This window comes from Leopardus geoffroyi, chromosome C3 (genome assembly GCF_018350155.1).
Source record: "Leopardus geoffroyi isolate Oge1 chromosome C3, O.geoffroyi_Oge1_pat1.0, whole genome shotgun sequence".
Lineage (NCBI taxonomy): Eukaryota > Metazoa > Chordata > Mammalia > Carnivora > Felidae > Leopardus > Leopardus geoffroyi.
In genome coordinates this window covers 105,792,206-105,814,787 of record NC_059338.1, presented here as the reverse complement: position 1 = coordinate 105,814,787, position 22,582 = coordinate 105,792,206, and the positions used below count along the sequence as shown (strand labels likewise).

The 22,582-nt window shown below is 36.3% G+C and overlaps 1 protein-coding gene across 12 annotated transcripts in view; it reads right to left on the bottom strand.

Annotated features, from left to right (window-relative positions):
* Nucleotides 1-22,582, bottom strand: part of UBR5 (ubiquitin protein ligase E3 component n-recognin 5) — a 139,150-nt gene that overhangs the window by 2,362 nt on the left and 114,206 nt on the right. For 5 of the 12 annotated variants that reach the window (XM_045454013.1, XM_045454016.1, XM_045454015.1 and 2 more), the window contains exons 43-57: nt 21,588-21,760; nt 21,371-21,484; nt 19,900-20,120; nt 18,172-18,481; nt 15,006-15,249; nt 13,435-13,546; nt 12,724-12,868; nt 11,537-11,667; nt 9,590-9,650; nt 7,132-7,307; nt 6,823-6,907; nt 5,236-5,391; nt 4,772-4,885; nt 3,179-3,323; nt 1,845-1,930 (exon numbers count right to left, since the gene is read on the bottom strand). In XM_045454013.1, the coding sequence (XP_045309969.1) occupies nt 1,845-1,930; nt 3,179-3,323; nt 4,772-4,885; nt 5,236-5,391; nt 6,823-6,907; nt 7,132-7,307; nt 9,590-9,650; nt 11,537-11,667; nt 12,724-12,868; nt 13,435-13,546; nt 15,006-15,249; nt 18,172-18,481; nt 19,900-20,120; nt 21,371-21,484; nt 21,588-21,760 (2,273 nt within the window). Of the gene's footprint in view, nt 1-1,844; nt 1,931-3,178; nt 3,324-4,771; nt 4,886-5,235; nt 5,392-6,822; nt 6,908-7,131; nt 7,308-9,589; nt 9,651-11,536; nt 11,668-12,723; nt 12,869-13,434; nt 13,547-15,005; nt 15,250-18,165; nt 18,482-19,899; nt 20,121-21,370; nt 21,485-21,587; nt 21,761-22,582 lie in introns of those variants that run through there. The other 7 variants (XM_045454019.1, XM_045454022.1, XM_045454020.1 and 4 more) reach the window with 5 other exon arrangements.

The following is a 22,582-nucleotide window of genomic DNA, read 5'->3' as shown; positions in this document are numbered from 1 at the left end:
CTATAATTTGCAAGACTAGTAACCCAAGGAAGAAGAGTTTGCTCTGAATGGTCTGTTATATTCTTACGTCCTTTAGTTTTTCTCCTCAGCACATCAGGATAAAACCAACAATTGTGAAGCATCCTTCTCAAAAGAGGAGGGGGGAAACCCCTTGAAATAATGCTTAAGCCCTGTAAATAGGAGTGACCCTCAAATTAAAGCTGTTATTAGGAAATCCTGAGGCCCTTTACAAAGGGAGATCTTTCATTTTAAAGACTGAATAGTTAGCAAATTTTCTTCCAGTGGAAGGCAGAAACTACAGTGAAATTTAACTTGACTGACTGGACTAAGGATACATTAGGTTTAAAAACAAAGTTAGTACTAGGGAATAGTTTAAAAAAAAAAAAAAGTCCATTAGAACCTTAGAATTTATACCAGATAGCCAATCATTTTTATCTCTGTTTTTGATAGGTCTTACTGAACCGATAATGGGCTCTTAAAGAAACAAGGTAACTGAATCAAAAAACTGAGTACAGGTGGTCCTGAAATCATGCACACTGGTAGAGACTTTAGAGTCCACAAGATTGGGAAAGTTGAATTATATGGAATCCACCTAGGGAACAACCGAAGTAGAAATTACCAGAGTGGCTAAACCAAGAACAGAACTAGCTAAAAGGACTACTGAACAACTTGTTTCACTATAGTGCAGAAGTATTGGAAGACTCCTGGGTCCATTTAAAAATTAAGTAGTGCTGGGCACCTGGGAGGCTTAGTTGTTAAGTTAATTAGCATCAGACTTTGGCTCAGGGCACGATCTCATGCTTCGTGGGTTCAAGCCCCACGTCAAGCTTTGTGCTGACAGCTCAGAGCCTGGAGCCTGCTTCATATTCTGTGTTTCCTTCTCTCTCTGCCCCTCCCCCGCTCATGCTGTGTCTCAAAAATGAATGTTTAAAAAAATTTAATGAAAAAAAAATCAAGGATGCTAAATGCAGAGTCCCCCACTCCAAAAAATAAGTTACTACTGAGCTGGAGATAAATGGGAAACTGTCAAGTTTTGTGCTTTCCCACACACTAACCATTTCCCCTCTCTCAGATAAAATTGGAGAATATATCTAGAAACTGGATTTTTAAAAATATATTCCACAAGAAGTATGGTTGTTAATTACTAAGAACTAAGGCTGGTTTGATAGGGAAGACGTTGCAAAGAACCATGAGGAATATGGCAGAAAGGATCTCTGGAATTTTCTGGGTAAGGAACACCCCACAAATTTCTCAAAGTCTAGTGAAGACTCCCTTTCAAGACTGATGGACAGGTTGATTTGGTTATGGATATACTCAAGGATAGACATAGATTCCACTGACTTGGTAGGCTTTCACTATGATCAAAGTTTATAGTATCTAATTTATGATTCTAAAAATAAGTAGTAACATTAAAATCACAGACTTAATACATATCATAAGCTACTCTATTCTTAGTACACTATACAGATAGCAATCAAGATACTATTTAGAAATTTTGCAAAGGCTTGCCACTGGTCAAAAGGATTAAGGATATATAAAAGGGGCAGCCAGCATATGTAAGCACTATAGGGAAAAAGAAACATTTGTCTCAACAATCAACTGGTATTTTCTTCTGGGACTAAGGACAGCGTATCAATAGCTAAACGTATTTCATTCTGCTTACAGCTTTACAGGTTTTCAGTTCTGGAGTAGAAAAACCAAAACTGCCTTATATTTCTGACCTTCTATAATTTTCCTTAACCAAAATTAAAATGACCAACCATTACAAACTTAAAAGGTTATCATACACAGTATTTTAACATTTCATATTTTGTTTTGCAAATTTTGTAAAAATTTTAACTTACAAGATCTTGTCGTTCTGTCATGCTCATTTTCTCTACTATTGACCAGAACCAACGCTTGAACTGCAAGAGCTTCTCAGCATTTTCTCCTATGAAAAATATAAATCCAATATACTGTACCAATTATTACTTTAAAACACTGCTTCTTATAAAAAATAGATACAGAACTGTTATTTAGGATCAGGGGTTTAATTCCTAATATAGGAAATTAGGACCATTTGCATAATGTAAAACTCCTATAGTTGATTACTCAATCCTGACTTAAGATGACCAAGAAAAATGGATCATCAGCCTCAAAATTGATAATCAATACTTTAATCCTATCTGTTGAACTTACACCAGTGCTTCACAAATTTTAATGAGTTTACAAATTACTTGGGGATCTTTTTAAAATACAGATTCGCATCTACTAGGTCTGGGAGAAGGGAGGAAAAGAACTGAAATTCTGCATTTCTAAAACACTTCTAGATGACACTGATGCTGCTAATCTGAGGATCATATATGGAGGGTCCTTAGGTATTTATTTTTCCCTCTTAGGTTTTTGCTTTGTAAATGAGACAAATTCTCATCTCACCAGTATTGAAAACTATACTAAAAAGTAGCACAGAAACTATTTTACAATGAATCTATACATTGTCAAACATGAAGAAAAAACAAAATTTAACTTGCTATAATTTAGCTGAAGCTGTTTGCAAAATATGAAAATGGGGGAAAAAATCAGTGCCTTCACGTAGGCAATAATTTTGGACTATAGGTGTAATCCTTCCATAAGGAATTTCATGGCTTCCAGTGTCTTTATGGTAGAGTCACAGCTCAAATTCTATTCCTAGGCCACTTGAAAACGAAGTGTTACAGAAAATCAGGCGCTGAAGGTAAATGTTATTCTAGGAGGAATATCACTACCTCTTGTTATTCTTTCTGGATTTTCCATGTGTTTGTATGTTATTATGTCTTTGTAAGTGAGCTCTGGGTCCAGTTCTACAGAGCAAACACCATGCAGTCAAATTCTTTAATTAGAGAGTCTAAGAGATTAGGAAGAATTGGGAAAGGCCAATAGAACTGTCACATGGATTATATTTTCTTAGTATACAAAATCCATTTACATAGCTGCTCACCACAATGAAGTTTTACTTGTATTCAATCTAAACCATATACTCTTTAAAAACCTAGAAATGTTAACCAAAGATTTAAGAATAACCTAATGCTAAGCCATCATAGTTCAATAATATCTTAAAAATGTACACAAAAAGCCTTGAACACCTGAGTTATAAAGCATTTCTAAACCCTGTAAATTTATCAAGTGTATTCCTTAAATAAACATTCACAAAATTTCCTACCTGATTCATCATTGAAAGAGGTGAAACTGATCAACATCTGCACATTAACTTCACCACAGCCATTTACCAAAAGTCTAAAATCTTCTGCTGTTAAATCTTCTAATGAATTTTTGGGAAGCACATCCAGTAGACCTTTCCTCATTGCCTACAGAATATTTTAAAAATTACCTTTTTATTATTCTGAGTACTTTACTTTCCATGTAGCATTTTTTGTTGTTAAAGTCCAATATCTAACTTTAGCAGCCTAAGAATACTAGTTCTCATTTAAACCAGAGAGAAAGAAATAAAATTAAGTATTTTTAAATTGACAGATTCAAAAGAGAGGCAGAGGGGGGAAAAAAGGCATCATGAATAGGCAGGCAATAGGTTCAAAAGTGAAACCATATTGTTACACACCAGGATTTAACTGAAATAATTTACACATTAATAAAATAGGCTACTCATGAAGTAAGAATAGCTTCAATTTGTCAAACATACTATCCTGTCACATGCTATGCAAAGTACGACAAAAGAACACAAACTCAAAATCTAGAGGCTGAGAAATTACAATGTGCCATGAACTGTTCTTAAGCACCTCACATGTATTATTAATCCATTTAATTCTATCCTCATTTTGCAGAAGAGGGAACCAAGGCACAAAATACTTAAGTAGTTTGCTAGTGTCATATAACAGCTAAAGAGTGTTGCAGCCATGATTTGAATCCTGACAGTAGGACTTCAGAGCCTGCACAATTATTCCCAGCACAGAGATCAGAACACTTGACAAATACAGCAGGCCTGATGTTGCTCTTTAGAAGGCTCTCCTGGAGGGGGATGGTCCTTGGCTGGCATGTGAAAACTTGGTTTTTGGAATGTTCCCCCTACATTACTGATAAGGCTGCTCTGAATGCCTGGAGCAATGAACCCTGCTGTGCCAGCTTACCTAAACTATTTGTGCAGACAATGTGACTTATGATGAACACATGCCTCTAACAGTCTAAATTTCAGTAATCAGGGCTAGCTGCATAGGCAGAAAATGCTTACAGGACTGGCCTCTAATATAAAACCTGAGCTGTGACTCTTAAGCAGGCTTCTCTAAACACAAACACTGTCCATGTGTTTCTAATTCACTGTTGGAGGAAAGAAGTATATTCTTTTTGACAACCCACGGCCCCAGAGAGAGAACTTTGGAAGCCTGCACCTAGATTCCTCCAGATTTGGTTTGATGTACTTTTTCCCTTGCCGGGAGTCCTTTTGCTACAATAAACCATAACTATCAGTACTACTGCCCTGGAGTCCTTCTAGTCAGTCGCCTTCAAGTATGGGTGGTGGTAGGACCCCAAAACAGTAGTCATTTCAGTTCCACAAGAATCCTTTCTGAACTTTTACTCACCAAATTGACTTTGATGATCATATAGTTTATCCAAGTAGTTTTACCCAACAGAAGGTGAATGCTTGGTCTGGATTCAGGTGTAACTTACACTGTACATAAATTAATTTGGTTTAAAAATTTTAACCTTTTATAGGCAAGCTGAATACACTCTGAAATAGTTTACCACATGAAGACACAAATAGCCTCATCAGATCAAATAACACTTTTGAGAAAATACTCACATGTAATGGCTGTTCTGCAACTACCAACATTCTGTGTTCTGCATATTTCCGCACATATTCATACACATTCTGAGGAGTGACTGGTATATTTACACCATTAGGAATAAGTTCAACCTGTAATAATTTAGCACTGCCATTTAAAAGCAATTTGGTCAAAGCAGTAGTAAGTCTACAGTTCATAAAATAATTCCCTAAAATTCTAAAATCTAAACACAAATTGCTGACCAATATCTAAGGGATGCAAGAATTTAGGCCTAAATAAGCACTAAAAACGACCTTTCAGTCTGTCTCATTAACCCTCCATCCTTCTCTCTATGCCTGTCAGTCTAGTGTGTCTTTTCTCTGCATGTTTGTGTGTGTGTGTCTCGCTCTATGTCCCCATCCAAACTGTTTCTGTATAAAATAAGCACAACAGACTAACCAAATTCTCTTGCCAGAATCAGAAAGTTACATATTTGCTTTACCTGTCCTCCACCCTCTTCTTTACACAAGTCAATTGCAAATGCCAAATCCATTGCAGAGAAAACAGCATCAGCATCTGAACTCTGAGAAGCGAGGATAAGTTGCCGTAAACTCTCATACATCACAGGGTCAAAAAAAGCAAAATCATGCCAATTGACCTAAGGAAGTAATCATATGGAACTCAATTATAAAACATCTTCACTACAATTTTATCTAATTTGAAGGTATAAAGAATAATATTCCACTAAGTATATTAAAACTGATTTAAAAAGATAAAATTTTAATCTTTGGCTCTGATAACATATTTAATTTTCAAGGTATAAAAAATGTAACATATATTTTGAAAAAAAAAAAAAAAAAAAAAAAAAAGCCAGTAATGGAGGAGTTTAAGTTACAAAATAATTTGCAAAAATCCTGCATTAATTATTAAACAATGATTATACTAAGCAGCTGGTCCTTAATATATATCCTATTTAGTCTTGATTATAATAAAATAGATTATTAATTCTAGATGATGAATCTGATGCTCAAAGGAATTCAATAACTTGTTGACAGTCATATCATTGGGTTATACTGGAGTCTATTTGATTCCATGATCTTTTCCATAAACCTCGTTAAAGAATCCACATATCAACATTTCTGAGCTGTTGCTGAGCTTTAAACCTAGTTCTTCTTTGGACAAGAACATTTAGCTGGAATATTTTAAGAATTCAACAGGGTCAGAGTTAATATATATATATATATATATATATACACATATATATATATATATGTATATATATATATGTATATATATATGTATATATATACATATATATACACCCACATACATATGATATGCTGTATTAATAGAAAACTATTCATCAGTGAATGCGATTAAAAAAAAATTGACTATAGCTTTAACAGTGTTAACTTGTATCAGATGTGCGATATACATTGCTGGAAAAGACTAAAATATTTCATTGTTTTGTGTCGAGTAATTTCTTTATAATACCTTTAAAACACTGGCAGTTACATTTTAAACCAAAAGCTGCATAGTTGGTATTATACATTAATTTTAAAGGATGTGGTTTTTTCCCCTTCTCCCAGTATAAAAAGAATGTGCAGGCAGGCAAACTATCAAAGCATATAAGGAAATTAAGCTAATTCTATCACCCAGAGATAAAGATCAAGCATGCTATGCTGGATTTTCTTAACATTCTTTTGTCCCCCTCCCTCCTGTACATCTTACATAGATTTTTGAAGCCAACAATGCTCTTTTCAATAAAATACTACTACTACTTCCACTACCACCTGTTTGAACAAATAATAATCGTTAAAATCTATTGAGCACTTACCAGGCACTATATAGTTTTACCATTTTCTAAATGGGAAAATCTGCGATAGGTGTCAGGGGATTTGTCTGCAACAAGATCCAGGTCTGTCAGACACTGTCAAACCCACCTGTGTCACCCACTCTGCTATGCTATCTCCTCCATGTATTAAGATTTTTTTTCCCATGTCATTAAAGGTTTGAAAATGACTTATAATGGCTATAAAAGGAAAATTTTGCAATTGTAAAAGCAGTTAGGTTCATTAAAATCACTTACTTTCCTACCAAGCAACACTTTAATTACATGTCTATTCAATGTAATAGGACATAGTTCATTCTGTAACAGACATAGTCCAAGAATCCTAAAAATAAAAACAGGGAAATATATTTAAATTTGAAAATAATTCTAGAACATATATAACCCCACACATACATACATAATATATATACAGTATTTTGAGAAATTTTCTACAGCCTCATTTCTAATCAGTATGAAATAGAGCATATACACATTTTAAAAACGGTTTTAGAAAAGTCTTGAACTGAAATTTTTTAAAATTCAAATGTAAGATTAGGATTATTTTACCTGCCAATGTTTCTGAAACAATTCAACCTTGCTTCTGTGTTTTTGCCAGGCCGTGGAGTATAAAATCCTCTTTTTCCAGGTTGGTAAAACAAAGGGGCATTATCGTCACCATCATCTGTATCGTCTAAATCCATATCTACAACACTTCGACTAGAACCATGACGCTTTCGGTTTTCCTAAGAATAGAATATCAGAGATTAAGTCCCCAAACTGATTTTTAAAACAAAACATATAAACTAGTCATTGAAATGACTAAAGTCATTTCTAAAGTCATTGAAAGTGAAGTCAGGCAGGTAAAGCAACATTTAAATGTAAATAAACTTTTTTTTAAAGTTTATTTTGAGAGAGAGTGCGTGCACATGGGGGAGGGGCCCAGAGAGAGGGAGAGAGAATCCCAAGCAGGCTCCATGCTATCAGTGCATAGCCCACGAGGGGCTCGATCTCACAAACTGAACTCTGAGATCATGACCCGAATTGAAATCCAGTTGGATGCCCTACTGACCCACCCAGGCACCCCTGTAAATAAACTTTTAAATTCATCCTTTCAGAACTGTGGTACAGGAAGCTCAGGCCTGTTAAATCCTTCTCTGTCCATTTAAAAAAATCACTAATGAAAATGGTAGCTTCTTTCCCCTTAATTCCTCAAAGATATTTGTGCTGGATATAGAATTCTGGATTAACTTCTTGAGAGACAGACTGTAAGCAGGGGAGGAGGAGGGAGAGAGAAGGAATCCCAAGCAGGCTCTGCACTGTCAACACAGAGCCTAATGTGGGGCTTGATCTCATGAACCATGAGATCATGACCTGAGCCAAAACCAAGAGTTCGATGCTTAACTGACTGAGCCACCCAGGTGCCCCTGGATTGACAACGCTTTGTTTGTTTATTTTTGAGAGAGAGAGCAAGGGAGGGGCAGAGGGAGAGGGAGACACAGAATCTGAAGCAGGTTCCAAGCTCTAAGCTGTCAGCACAGACCCTGACATGGGGCTTGAACCCACAACTGTGAGATCGTGACCTGAGCTGAAGTCAGATGTTTAACCGACTGAGCTACCCAGGTGCCCCTGGATCGACAATTCTTAAAGCACTCTGAGGATGATGAACCACTGTCTTCTGGCCTATACCAGTTCTGATGAGAAATCCATGGTCTTTCAAATCAGTTTCTCTATACATAAGGCACTGTTCTTTGCTTAGTTTTACAGTAGTTCGATGATAATATATAGTTTTCTTTCACTTTATCCTATTTACGGTTCACTGAGTACCTTGAATCTATAAATCTATGTCATGTACCACATTTGGTAAGTTTTCAGTTACTATTTCTTCACATATTTTCCTGTTGCTACAGGAATATCTCTTCTTCTGGATACTCTAATGACTTGGATGTTTGATCTTTTGATATGGTCCCACAGATCCAAAAAATTGTTCTTTTGTTCAGAATCTTCTCTCTGTTCTTCAGAGTAGATAATTTCTATCTACAAGTTGACAATTTCCTATCATCTTCATTCTGCTAATGACCTATCTGGCGAATTTTTTTCTTTCAGATACTTTTAATTCTAAACTTTTCCTTTGGTTCTCTTTTAAAGTTTCTATTTCTCTGCTTGAACCTCTTTCAGTTCATTAGTGTTTATCTCATAGAGTATGAGATAAAATCTGTGGTAATTCCAACACAAGTAGTTCATCTTGAAGTTGGTATCTACTGGGTCTTTTCCCAGGAAAACTGGTTGGTCTTTCCTGGCTCTTTGTATTTTGGAACGCCCCCCGGGCCTTTTAAATATTATGTTGTGAAACTCTGAGTCTTGTTAAAATGATAGGGAGAATGGTGATATTTTGCGGTTTTAGGAGGCAATCAACCTGGTTAGATTCAGACTGAAATGTCACATCTATGTGCAATGATTCCAGTAACAAATTTTCACAGCCTTTTATCATACTGTTTGGGTCTGCCCAGCACCATCTGTAATAGTCTGGGACTTGGACAGGGGTTTCATACCACAGTTTAGTTCTCAGAGCCTTTTCTATCTTCCAACTATGGTGGGAGTAAAAGGGGATCAGCTTACTCTCGTGCCTGAAACAATACCATACCAGCTGTTTTTCAAGTTTTGACTTTCCTCTGTAATCTGTATGCTACTGTCTACTTTTTAGAATCTTCAGGCAGTTCCTTTTCGCATTTTGTTCAGTTTTTAGTTGTAGTCAATGGAAGAGATAAGATTATACTGGGTTTGCTCCACCTTGAGTGGCAGTGAAGTTCTCAGGTAGCTCAAGAATGAAATACATCATGTGCTAAAAAAGCCTCTTTACTGCTCTCCTCCACATGTCTCATTTTCTCTGCATCTTTGGCACTCAATTCTTCCTTAAGGAATAAGCCCTAAGAAATTCATGACATCTCTAAATTCAAGCTTAATTCAGGCTGTGCTAAATTAGAGTTCCAAGTGCTTATTATTAGCACATGTACAAAATATCTCTTACCTGTACCTTTTCTGAGGAGTCTAATAATCCAAGATCCAGGATACTATCAGCTCCATTTTCCCTAAAAACAAACAAAATAACCTTTCACATTCCAGATAACTGAAACTTCTAAAATTTAGTGTAGAGAAACATGCATTTGAATTTATAAGAATTTATAAATACATTTAAAGTTTTGAAATAAATACCTAGGGCACTTACTAGTCTTAGTGCATATTTAAGAGCAGAGAAGTCAGTATTATATACACACAAAAAAACAGATTTTACATGTGTGATTCAAGATAATGAGATAAAGGCTACCTGGTTTAAGACAAAATAAATGCAGTCTTCACAGGGGGACTGAAGATTAGGCTCACAGGGAGCATTGTAAGAGAACAGAAAATGTTCAGAAAGCAATCACAATGGGAACTGAATTCCTTAGTGTATTTAATTATTCCAGAATACTAATAAATTCACTATTTACTTTATAAAGCCAGCTAAAAGCAGTCTTCAAGTCTTCTACTGAATGCAAGTCTCTTACTTGCATTCAGTAGAAAATACTACTAATAATGCAAACCTTACGTATGTTTAAGAAAGATTTTTATAAAATTTATTTATTGATTTACAGACTACACACATGACCCAGGGAGGGACAGAAAGTGAGGGAGAGAGAATCCCAAGCAGGCTCCGCCAAAGTCGAGTCCGATGCCTAACCAACTCAGCCACACCCAGGAGCCCCCGTTTATAACCATCTTTTTATCAAAATGCACATTCCTCAAAACCTTTCCTATAATGGGCTGAGCTCTATCATGGTGTTGATTACGTCCAGAGACTGGGAAAAGGAATGAAGAAACAGCACATAAAAGCCCAGAGAAGAAAAAAAATAATTAACAGTAAAGAAAATAAACTTCTAGCAATGGTCTTTTTGCTTCGACCATTCAAAGGCTATGAAACAGATAAGTGGCTATTAAGTTTCAGTGCTTAGCCTACCCACTTATCCATTTCTTAGGACTATATCCAATCCAAGTTCCTCATGTAAAATCATGACTAGGAAGAAAAGACAGAAATTTGCATCTAAAATAACACTTTGGGGTGCCTGGGTGGGTCAGTTGGTTATTAAGTGTCTGACTTCAGCTCAGGTCATGATCTCATAGTTTGTGAGTTTTAGCCCTGCATTGGGCTCTGTGCTGAGAGCTCAGCCTGGAGCCTGCTTCAGATTCTGTGTCTCCCCTTCTCTTTGCCCACCCCCCACCCCCACTTGCGATCTGTCTCTCTCTCTCAAAAATAAACATTAAAATGATGAGTATTGAGGAGGGCACCTTTTGGGATAAGCACTGGGTGTTGTATGGAAACCAATTTGACAATAACTTTCATATATTGAAAAAATAAATAAATAAAAATAAACATTAAAAAAATAATAATTAACATTTCAAAGCCAAACTGAATATCAGAGTGGCCCCAGAACAGAAGGCACCGAATAAGTTTGGCATATCTTCCTGATGTCACCCTGGGAAAAGAATTATTTAGCTGTTAGATAATTTTAGGTTTTACAGTAAAAGAAATATATTACACAACAGAAAGTAAAAACTTACAGGAATTTTTTAAACAAATCAGAAGTCCTAAAAGAAATTTCATGCTTATGGCAAGAACTCAGGGACTACACACCAATTCCTTGAAGTATCTGGCCTCTGCCATCAGGGGTATTCTGGTAGAGAATTTGGGATGTACTTCTTTCAAGTAATTTCTAAATTTCAGGTATATAAAAGATTTTTAGAGCATAAGTCACGCTAAAATTCTATCTTTCTAATACATGTGAAACTTAACTGTCACTCGTGAATTTTAAGCCATCTCTTCAAAAAACATTTAATGTCATGTATTTATAGTATAAATTTTATTTTTAGGATGTAGTGCCACCATATCTTAAAGTAGTTGATGTTTAAACTGAAATACCTTCCCAATTATATACTTTACCGTCCATGTGCTATAATGAGTTCCATGGCTTCATCCACTCTTGCTCTCAGAGAATCTTCACTTGCTAGAAGGAGAAGCAGCTGAGCTGGGGATAATTCCAACAGCATGCCGGTGATTTTACTTGCAAACGCCTGCAAACAATGAGCAAATGTTACTTGCCCCTACTCTCTGAAACCTCTTGTCTAAATCAACAATCTTTTATCCCCCCCCCCCCCAAAAAAAAAAAGGAGAAAGAAAATTAAGAAACCTGGAAACAAAACATTTCTAAACCAGTAAGGTATTTTATTAAATGAGAGCTTAATTATAAAGAACTTTGGTAGTCTTGTTAAAGCTAGTTTAAAATTTGTATGACAAGCCTTTATTTTTGATATCCATGAGTAAACACACAAATACTTGATTTCCATTTTTTCTCACTACAGAGAGGCAGAAACATTTCTTACATGTAGGGCAGAAGAAAAGAAAGGGAGGGAAGAAGTAAAGGAGGGAGATGAAAGATGCCTATGTTTAAGGCTAAGGATTTACTGAAAGAAATATGTTATGTATAAAGACAAACAAAAGCCACTAGTTTATGTTTCATATTATATGAAAGAAACCTGACAGGACATTCAATATAAAAATCTCCTAGCAACAGGTAACAGCAATAAAGTACAGTATTTGCAATGTTTTAGCTACAACTTGTTAACAGATTAAAAAGTCTGCTTCAAAAGGTAACAATTTGTACAAATAAAGGTACAAATTGAATGCACAGATAATTCTTTAGCACACAAGGAACTTATCAGGTAGAAGCCAACTTAACATAGGTAGAAAAAACAAACCTCAAGCTACCCTCCAGCACATTTTGCAGCTTTCCCTCTTAAGCTTCCATTTTGTTACTACAGTCCTCAACCACTTGAATGGCCAGTAGCTAACAACTTTTTAAAATACCAACTTTAATCCAAAAACAAAAATGAGGGCGCCTAGGTGGCTCAGTCGGTTAAGTGTCCGACTTCGGCTCAGGTCATGATCTCACAGTCTGTGGGTTTGAGCCCCATGTCGGGCTCTGCGCTGACAGTTCAGAGCCTGGAGCCTGCTTTGGATTCTGTGTCTCCTTCCCTTTCGCTGCCCCTCCCCTGCTCACACTGTCTCTCTCTCTTTCAAAAACAAAAATGGCACAGCCAGTTAAGAGGGACTAAATGTACCATACATACTGGTTGCATTGCTTGCACTCGGGGATAAAGTCTCTCTCCAAGTGCTTGACGATGTGCTGGCAGAGGATCAGGATCATCACTAGGATTCCCTTCAGAAGCTGGTCTGAAGGGTCTAGTGTCAATGGAAAGCTGTCTTCTAAAGTCTCTGAAAGAAGAACAAAGCTATTATAATTCATCTCCCTTGTCTGCAAAATAATATCAGCACAACCAGTAATAGAGATGGAAAACCAAAGCATATAGGCAGCTCTAATTATCAAGATGGCAGAATGCTTAATAGATGATGGTTGGGAAATAAAGGTTTTCTAGACATTAATACTCAAAAATCTATAAATTTGTAATACATAGTTCAATTTGATTCTAAGGGAGTAGGACCATAAAATACCAGATTATCAAGAATCCACTCATTCCTAGAAGTTTTAGTCCAAATTAAATGCCACCCACCCTAATACAAAAATTAAGGTTTAAATATAATACAATTGCCACAATTAAAATTTTAAGACAAATTTAGGAAAGAATGATAATTATGTAATTTCAACTGCCCCTGGGTTTTTAAAGCAGAATATTTTAATAACAGTACAGTTACTATACATATACCCAAATACTAAAACTTTTTCTAAAAAATAGTCCATAACTGAGATCCTCTCATTCCAGGCCTACCTCCAATTTCATTCCCTAAGGTGGTATTCAATAAAAGAAACAAAATTATCTCACCTATCTCGATCTCTCCGAGAACCTGCTCGCAAGCCACTACTCCTCCTCATTTCCCTTTCTCTCTCCCTTTCCCGATCCCTCTCTCCTCTGTTTCTTAATCTCTGCATTAAACCTGAAAGAAAATATAAAACATACTTTGTTTAGATAAATGTAAATGAAACTATTTTAACTGTCAAAGTTAATGTGAGGACATGAGACCAACTTAAGAACATGACAGGTGAAAATTACCTCCCTTAACATCTGTTAGTACCTTCCACTCATTCTCCCTATGGTTTTGAAGGCTAGGGGTAATTATATAGAATGTACTTGGCTCGTAATAGATGTTCGATCAGTATGTATTTAATGAATTATGTCACAGTTGTGAAATGATATATAGCAACTGGGGCTGTTAGCTTTACCATAAATAATGCTGAAGTTTCGTATATGATTAGAGTCAGATTTATTTAGTTTTGGGCATTAAGCAAAATATAGGCCACCCAAAACATCAGCTACTATTATTTTCAAAACCTTAACCATAAGCCAGAGTATGGTTTCCTAAAGAATGTGCAGGAGACAGTGATTTCTGAAATGTTATGACTTCCCAAGGCTCCCTCATTCACATCTGCCATTCACAATTTCCCCTAGCTGCCATCTTACATATCATTATTGTAAGACTATAGAAAGTCAAACGGTAAAACTAATGATGAAAGGCTGCAGGGCTCTCCCCATCTTTTCATCCTCAATCCTTCCTAGAGCTCATTGAGCCTAGTCTATGGTGGCATTTTTCAGAACTCAATACAACAGCACTACGCCTAGGTGAAATACAGGATTTTCTTATTAGTAATGCCCTCTCGCTGAATTATCCACCTATGAAATGACAATCTTCTGCCCCTTATTTATATGAATCCCCAATTATACCTACTTAAGGCATCTGTCATTTTCACAGATCTTTTTAATTTGAAAATTAGGTAGGAATCCTAATCCCAAAGTGCTGGTCCTCAAAGAGGTAGAGCTTACAGTAGGATATTAATAAAGAAAATCTTATTACCAAAAAAACAATGTCTTGTTAAATTATACAGTGAGGTTGGTAACACAGTCAACCAATCTACATTTGGTTGCAAGCTCTGTGTCTCGTTGGGGACCAGTATCAACTCTGCACATTGTCCTTTGAATAGCACTGCTCTAGAGAAAAGGATTTTCAGTATCTGTACTAATTAAATATACAGGGGTGATGGAAATAATGTAATGTGCTCACTGAATTTTTCTGTTACCATAGAGCTTACAACTTCCCACTCCTCAAAATATGTAACAATTGAGAGGAGAAAAGTACCATCACAAACATTTATGAAAATATGGCAGTAAAAGAACAAAGTCCTAAGCTGTTGACTAGAACAGTTTAAATAAGAATAAATCACTAATCTATAATATAATTGTATAAAAATGGAAATGTGCAGTAAAGTTCTCCCACTATAAATACATTTAACTGTGACTGTAATTGTTTTTGCTCAAATAAGAATGTTTTTTCCTCTTAATCCCCTTCACCAAGTCCGTCTATCCAAATAATTTTTATGATGTTTATTATCTGTACTTACTCGTATGAGTGCCTTTGTTGGCATTTTGGATACAATCTAAATTTGGCAGTTTTTCATTTGACAAAAAAGCTTGTGCAATGGCTGTATAAAAACTTCGTGCTACACCACTGCCCTCTCCTGGTTCATCCTTAAATGTGACTTTTACTCTGTGTACAGCCATTGGTGTAGTAGCACATCTTCGACCAAAGTGATTGTTAAGCTGCCTCATGGTCTGCTGAATAAGAAGATCTCGATCACGATCAACCTATGAAAACACCAGAGAGTAGTAAAGTTCAATGTTAGAAACCACCTTGAAATTTTCCTATGTAAAATCTGAAAATGTAATTTTAGCTTCCTGTTGACAGTTTAACTACAAAGTAATGTGGATTCTTAGAAGCTTATACATTCCACATAAGAAACATTCTAAAGCATACAGGAATGTCCTGCATTAAATCAGGATAATGGAATTAAACTCAATTCTAACATTTTCTTTGTTGTCATTGTTGTTGTTTTTCAAAGTTTTATTTATTTATTTTGAGAGAGAGCACAAGCAGGAGGGGGCACAGAGAGAGGAAAAAGAGAGAGAATCCCAAGCAGGCTCCACTTTGCCAGCACAGAGTCCAACCTGGGGCTCGATCCCATGAAACCGTGAGATCATGACCTGAGCTAAAAACAAGAGTCAGACACTTAACCGACTGAGCCACCCAGGCCCCCCCTAAATTCTAACATTTTCTAGGTAAGTTCATTGGAAAACAGCAATCTGTTCAATTTTGGAATATACTAGGATCAATTCCAAGTGAATCAAAAGTATGCGTCGTGTAAAAAAACAGCAAATACTAGGGGCGCCTGGGTGGCGCAGTCGGTTAAGCGTCCGACTTCAGCCAGGTCACGATCTCGCGGTCCGTGAGTTCGAGCCCTGCGTCAGACTCTCGGCTGATGGCTCAGAGCCTGGAGCCTGTTTCCCATTCTGTGTCTCCCTCTCTCTCTGCCCCTCCCCCGTTCATGCTCTGTCTCTCTCTGTCCCAAAAATAAATAAACGTTGAAAAAAACAAAACAACAACAACAAAAAAACAGCAAATACTAGAAAACATGGGATATTCCTTTGGTGACAAAAAAGCACAAAGTATAAGAAAAATGACAAGCTGGGAAAAGCAACTGGTGCCTTCTATTACAGACAGGTATTCATGAATAGTATACATATTACTGCTAAGATGTGTTTCTAAAAAAATTGAGAAAAACTTAATAGAAAATGGGCAAAATGTACCAAACAGTTCACAGAAAAAGTAATATTCTTAGATATATGAAACAATGTTTAACTTGCTCATAAGAAAAAGCAAATTAAAACTACTCTAAGATGCACATATTGGATGGGCAAAAATCTAAAACTCTGACAAACTGCTGGCAGAACTATAGAGAATCACACATTCTTGTATTAACGTTGCAAGTGCAAAAATATGTAACCATCAGGCAGAAGTATTTTCCAGTATTTGCCAAAATTATATATGCATATGCCCTTTAACCCACGTCTAGGTTCTATGTCTAAGAATCTCTTTTCTGTTTAAATTTTGTTTTGTTTTACTTATTATTGAGAGAGAGAAAGAGAGCGAGCGAGCGAGAGCAGGGGACGAGCAGAGAGAAGAAAGACACAGAATCTAAAGCAGACTCCAGCCTCTGAGCTGTCAGCACAGAGCCCAATGCGGGATTTGAACCCATGAACCATGAGATCATGACCTGAGCCGAAGTCGGACGCTTAACCAACTTGAGCCATCCAGGTGCCCCTAAGAATTTCAAAGACACACTTGCCAAAAGAAAAACACACCTAAAGCTATTCATCACACTACTATATGTAACAGCAAAAGATGAGCAGCTGTAAAAGGAAGACAGAACAATGCTCTATACAGCAATGGCTTTACCTCTGGGATGTACTGTTAACTGGGAAATGCAAGATACAGTAAAATGTGTAGCACACTCAGAGTCAGGAGTACAGGACAGAGATGGGCGATGAATTATATACACACACATACACGATTGTATTTTTTTTTTTTTTTTAAGGCGGGAGGAAAATAAAACAACAACAAAAGAACAAAAACATGAAAGGCAGAGGAGGGACACGGTGAAAGAGACAGAAATGGAAACTAGATTTCCCTAAATATATCTTCTTCAGTAGAGCTGATCATGCACTATGTAGATATTTTACATTAATAACAAAACCAAAAAAAAAGAGAAAGCAATCCCTAAAAACTGAAAGCAAAATGAAACAAAGACCCTGGTTGTATGGAAATTAGTAGCAAAACCACACTAAGAAAAATTATTTCAAATGACTTTAAAACAAAGCAATTGGACTACATCTCTACTTGGATATGCTAACAAAACCCTGCAAATCTTAAGCTCTTTTTGATAATTATTTTGGGGTGGTAGTGTTGATGTTGTGATTCCAAGACTGCTATGTACATGCTGTAGGACAAAAGCAAATGAGTACTTTTATTAGTGTTGTTGGGAAGTTGAATATTCAGTTTGGAAGAAAGGAGATAAAGACTAAGAGGTGGAAATAAAACAACCTCGTGATCCTAAATCGTGAATTTGAACTGGAAATATCAGTATGTACTTATGATATAATTTTTTTTAAAAGGAGAATTTCCTAGCTCTGTGCAATGAAAAGACCTAGAAACAACGACCAACCTAGTAGGTAGTGAGCAACCCTACAGCCCAGAGTATAAACTCAAAGTACCTTTTTCCTACCAAAAGGAACCAGGGCTTCTTGAAGAAATGGCTGATCTAAGGTCTGTGACAGGATATACACAAGATGAGACATACCAAAAAGTAAGCAAGTTATCAAAGATTACTGGAGTCCTGTGAAAAGGACTGAGGAGCCAAAAAAGACTCAGGACTCCCACTACCCAGAGACCACTGGAGCATCAGTGGAAAATAATCACCTTAATGGAATGAAGGACATCAAAAATGTTAAAAAACAACAACAACAACAAAAAAAGGCTGAAAAATTCATTGATCATCATGAGATGTTAGGAAACCAACTGTACTACTCTAAATTTGGTGATTACCATTTATTTAAATTTTTAATTATACAACATATATATCCCTAAACATGAAACATGGTTGTTATAACAGTTTTCAAACTTCATAAGTGACATACTATATATATAGTATTAGAAAATCTAAATACCTTTACCTCTAGTGATAAATCTCTTGACTGCTGGTTTCTCAGTTTTTCCATTTCTCTACGGAATTTTGATTCTTTTACCTCAAAACCACCCAATTCGGTTAGGATCTTTAAAAAAAAACAAATGTATGACAGAATTATTCTCTGACGTATGTTCTTATCAGGCAGAACAGAATTAAAAGTGCTCACAACACATACTGATCCAGGTTCTGCTCCAACATCTTCCATGAACACCCTGCCGAATAGTTCCAAAGAGAGGCGCCAGCGTCCTAACAGCATATCGTGGGAAATAACCATTCCCATGAAGCTACACTGTGGCCTGCAAGAGGTTTAAGAGAAGAGGGGAGAAGTAATTTGGCCAACTATAAGAAGCCCCTGGTTTTTGGTCAATGACAGTAATTTAGTTGGTTTTTTCATATTCTGAACTCTTAATAGCACTTCAGTCCACATCCTCTCTAACAGAGAATCTTTTTATAACTACTCATTCTTCACAGAACTTCTCATTTTTACTCCATTATTCCTTCTGTCCTTTACATAAGGATACATCTCCCAGCTGCCTTTTATCTTCAATTTTACCTCTTCCCCTAAAGTCCAGTGTCCATCTACATTTGGAGGATTCCCAGATCCCTCTCTAGTTCAAACTTCCACAACAGACCAGAATTTCCACAACAGCCCATGGGTTGAATATACCCATGTCCGTGACATGTAACTCCAACTCAACACGGGAAAATTGAACATGGCTTCCTCACTTCAATGCCACTGCCTCTTGATTTCTCTCAGTAGTACCATCTATTTCCCTACTGCACAAACTTGAAACAAATTTTTTCTTTCCCCTGTTCCTCCAGAGTGAATAAGTACTTCATGAGTTTCTCTTCCTTTCCATAATTTCCTAACTCATCCCCAAAGGCAATATTCTACACTTAGCCCCCTTTTACCACTAGCCAGAACCTAGTAACAGTGTTCTTTCTAACTTGTCTCCCTACCTCTAATTCTTCTCTCCTTCAATCTATTTGCTTCTACGCATTCTACACATCTTAGCACAAGCCATATTGCCTCTGAAAAACTTGGGCCACCCCAGCCCACAATTCTTCCTTGCTTTTTATGGTTGTTAAACTGTGTATATAAAATGCATATAGCTTCCTAAACTCACTTAACTCCTCCTAAGCAAAATTAATTATCTGACAGTATAACCAAAAAACAGCATAAAGCAGAAACTCAACAAATCATTAGGTGATTAACCATACTGAGCCACAGTATGTATATGCTAGTGAATTTTTATTGGGAAAGCAAAGAACCTACCTCTTGCAAAGTAATTACTGACTGTGAACCTGGCAAAGAAGCCCAAGCAACTGAGAGAGTCACAAATCTAGAAAGTTCTTTCTAGTCATTCACATGGTCCCCTTTGCTGAGCTGCTGGTAACAAGTCTATAATTGGCAATCTGACATGGACATATACTTTAACTCAGTACTGAACATTAAAAAACACAGTCAGAATATCCTCAGTAAAAGAAAATCAGAATGTCAAGCAATGACTAAAGTCACCAAAAAAATCCAGAAAATTCAAATTTAATATTTAAACATCTGATTATAAACGAGGAAAACACAGAAATAAGATTACGGTTAATTCTATTATTTACATACAAACGAAATTTTAAAATACCTAAATAAAAATTCTTATAAGAATTATAGTATCCATAAAGTAATGCAACAGAAGAACTATCTCTACTTAGCAAATACCTGAAAGACGTAAGAGGTGGCCCTTCACTTTCAGTCAGTCCTATTTCTGCTAGTAAACTGCTTTTCAATTGTGCAGCAAGATCATGAGCAGATGGCCCTGGTTTTGAACTTTCAGCTTCTTCTGGCACCATATTCTGTTCTTCCCCTTCTTTTTTTTGTCGATTTTGCATGTTCATTACATTTTTCAAATTGGCAGCATAAGACATTTTAGTTGGAAGGACCTGTGAATTTTTACATTTAGAAGTTACACATTAAAAAAAAAAAAAAAAAACTAACTAGATTTCCTTTTCAACTTACTAATATTCCACAGAAATCACACGGAAGTTACGTAATTCCTTTCTGGTGTTTCAGCTAAAAAGATGCAGCCTGTTTCTTTTCTCTGATTCCCTGGGCTGACCACCAGGAAACCACCCAATGCAGTTTCAGTGCATTCACCACAGTAGCCTCAGAGAACTTTTTTTTTTTTTTTTTTTTTTCAACGTTTATTTATTTTTGGGACAGAGAGAGACAGAGCATGAACAGGGGAGGGGCAGAGAGAGAGGGAGCCACAGAATCGGAAACAGGCTCCAGGCTCTGAGCCATCAGCCTAGAGCCTGACGTGGGGCTCGAACTCACGGACCGCGAGATCGTGACCTGGCTGAAGTCGGACGCTTAACCGACTGCGCCACCCAGGCGCCCCAACCTCAGAGAACTTTTAAAGGAACCTCTTTACCTGTGGTTACTCAAATGTCTTACATATTTTCAATATTTGCAGGACTGCACTCTCCTTTATCACTTAGATAATAAAGAAAAAAATTCTATTCAACTACATTCAGTGCCTGCTCTTAAACGTTTCATTACATTTTCACTAGAGAAATAGTATGGATGGTATAATTTTAGGCTCTCAAATCAACCTTTTATCTAAAAACTAGATACGCCACTTAATTAGTTGTGTAATAACAGACATTCCCACAAGAAATGTATGTAAACTCTGCAAGCCTCAATTTTTTTTACCCATAAAATCAAGATAAAAATGTTTTCTACCCAACATGGTTATAAAGATTGAGACAGAATTATTCAACAAGTCATTATTAACATTACCTTATTTATTCACATCCTACAGTCAAAAAGAAAAGTTTCAAGTCAATACTGTGTATGCTCATATATAAAAAGATACATTCACATTACATATACATTTAAAGATTTTAATTTTCAGCAGCATTACAACATTCAACTCTGTGAAACAGGCAAAACACAAAATGAAACTGCCATTTTACAGATGAAGTCACCTGATAAAACAAGTTAGTATCAAGGCAGGCTAGTGATACTGATGGAATTCTGAAATTATATGGAATTATGACATAAGGCAGGAATTTCTGATACTTACATTATTTGAGGCAACACAATATTCTGGATTAATGCATTTCCAAAACTCTAGATACTGGGATAAGTCCTCACAAACATTATATTGTGAAGATCTTTACTATCTTACCTCAAGGCAGTTTCTATCCACTGTAACCTCCATTAAGCATTTCCCACTACTGGCAGATGAAGAATAAAGACCCTGACTTGGACGGCCAAAAAGATCCTCCTTTCTAGCGTTTGGCTGGAATTTTAACAGAAATATTCTAGTTACATTGAACACTTAAAAAAAAAAAAAAAAAAGTCACTTAAAAAGAAACCTTCTAAGACTAGTTTATTTAAATCACCTGCAACAGATGTGGCTGATCAGCCAAAGGGATGGCTTCAGCCAGAGGCACTTCAAATGGATTTGGGGGTATACATCCAAGGAATGTCATGGAGTCTGAGCGTCGGAAAAATGGATGGTTTTGACCAGTTTCTGCAGGAAGAGAGTCATCATCCTTATCATTCAAAGTAGCACCTAAACATAAAGAGATAAAGTATTTGTTTTTTAGAAAAAATTAGTTATTGGGGAACAATAAAAGAATCTTAATCTGCTGAATCTGAAATTCCTGTTCCCTCTTTACAAAATTTTAATGCCACTCAAAAACAATAGTCCAAAATTTTGATGGTATTTTTAGGTGATAATTGAAAATACTAGCAGTTTAAAACGGTTACAATGGTAAATTCTATTAGGTATATTTTAACACAACAATAAGACTTTTTACAAAGTATTAGGAATAACAAATATTGTTTCACTTTGTACTGGACAGACATTTCCCATATCCTCTGTCTTTCTAGAAGATTCAGACCTGAATATAGCTAGATTCCTAAGCACATTCAGGATGCGGCTCACTGAGGATTCTAAAAGGAGGAGATGGTCAGGAGCAGAGATATGAGCATTTGTTTACTTCCAAGTTCTGCTTTCTCTACAAAACAAAAATGTCTGGGCATCTCCTTCATCTCAACACTAAGTCAGCACAAGAACACCATCTCCCCTTAATGTAATACAACTGTCGACAGTAAGCTTACAGTACATGCTGTAAAAACAGTGAGCTATGGCTGGGTTTCAAACAACAGCAGTTACGTCAGTTGTCTTTCCCTGGGCTGAATAAAAGCACTAGTTGATAATAAGAAAATAGGCAAGAGGACAAATTTTTTAAATTCTACTTCAAAGAACAGCTAAAAATTACAAAGAGATTGCAGAAGACCCCAAAATTTCTTGAGTTTGGAATATTTTCTTTTTATTGCATTTAATAACTGTTAAGATTTTTCATATTTGGGAGTTATAACTGACATTTCT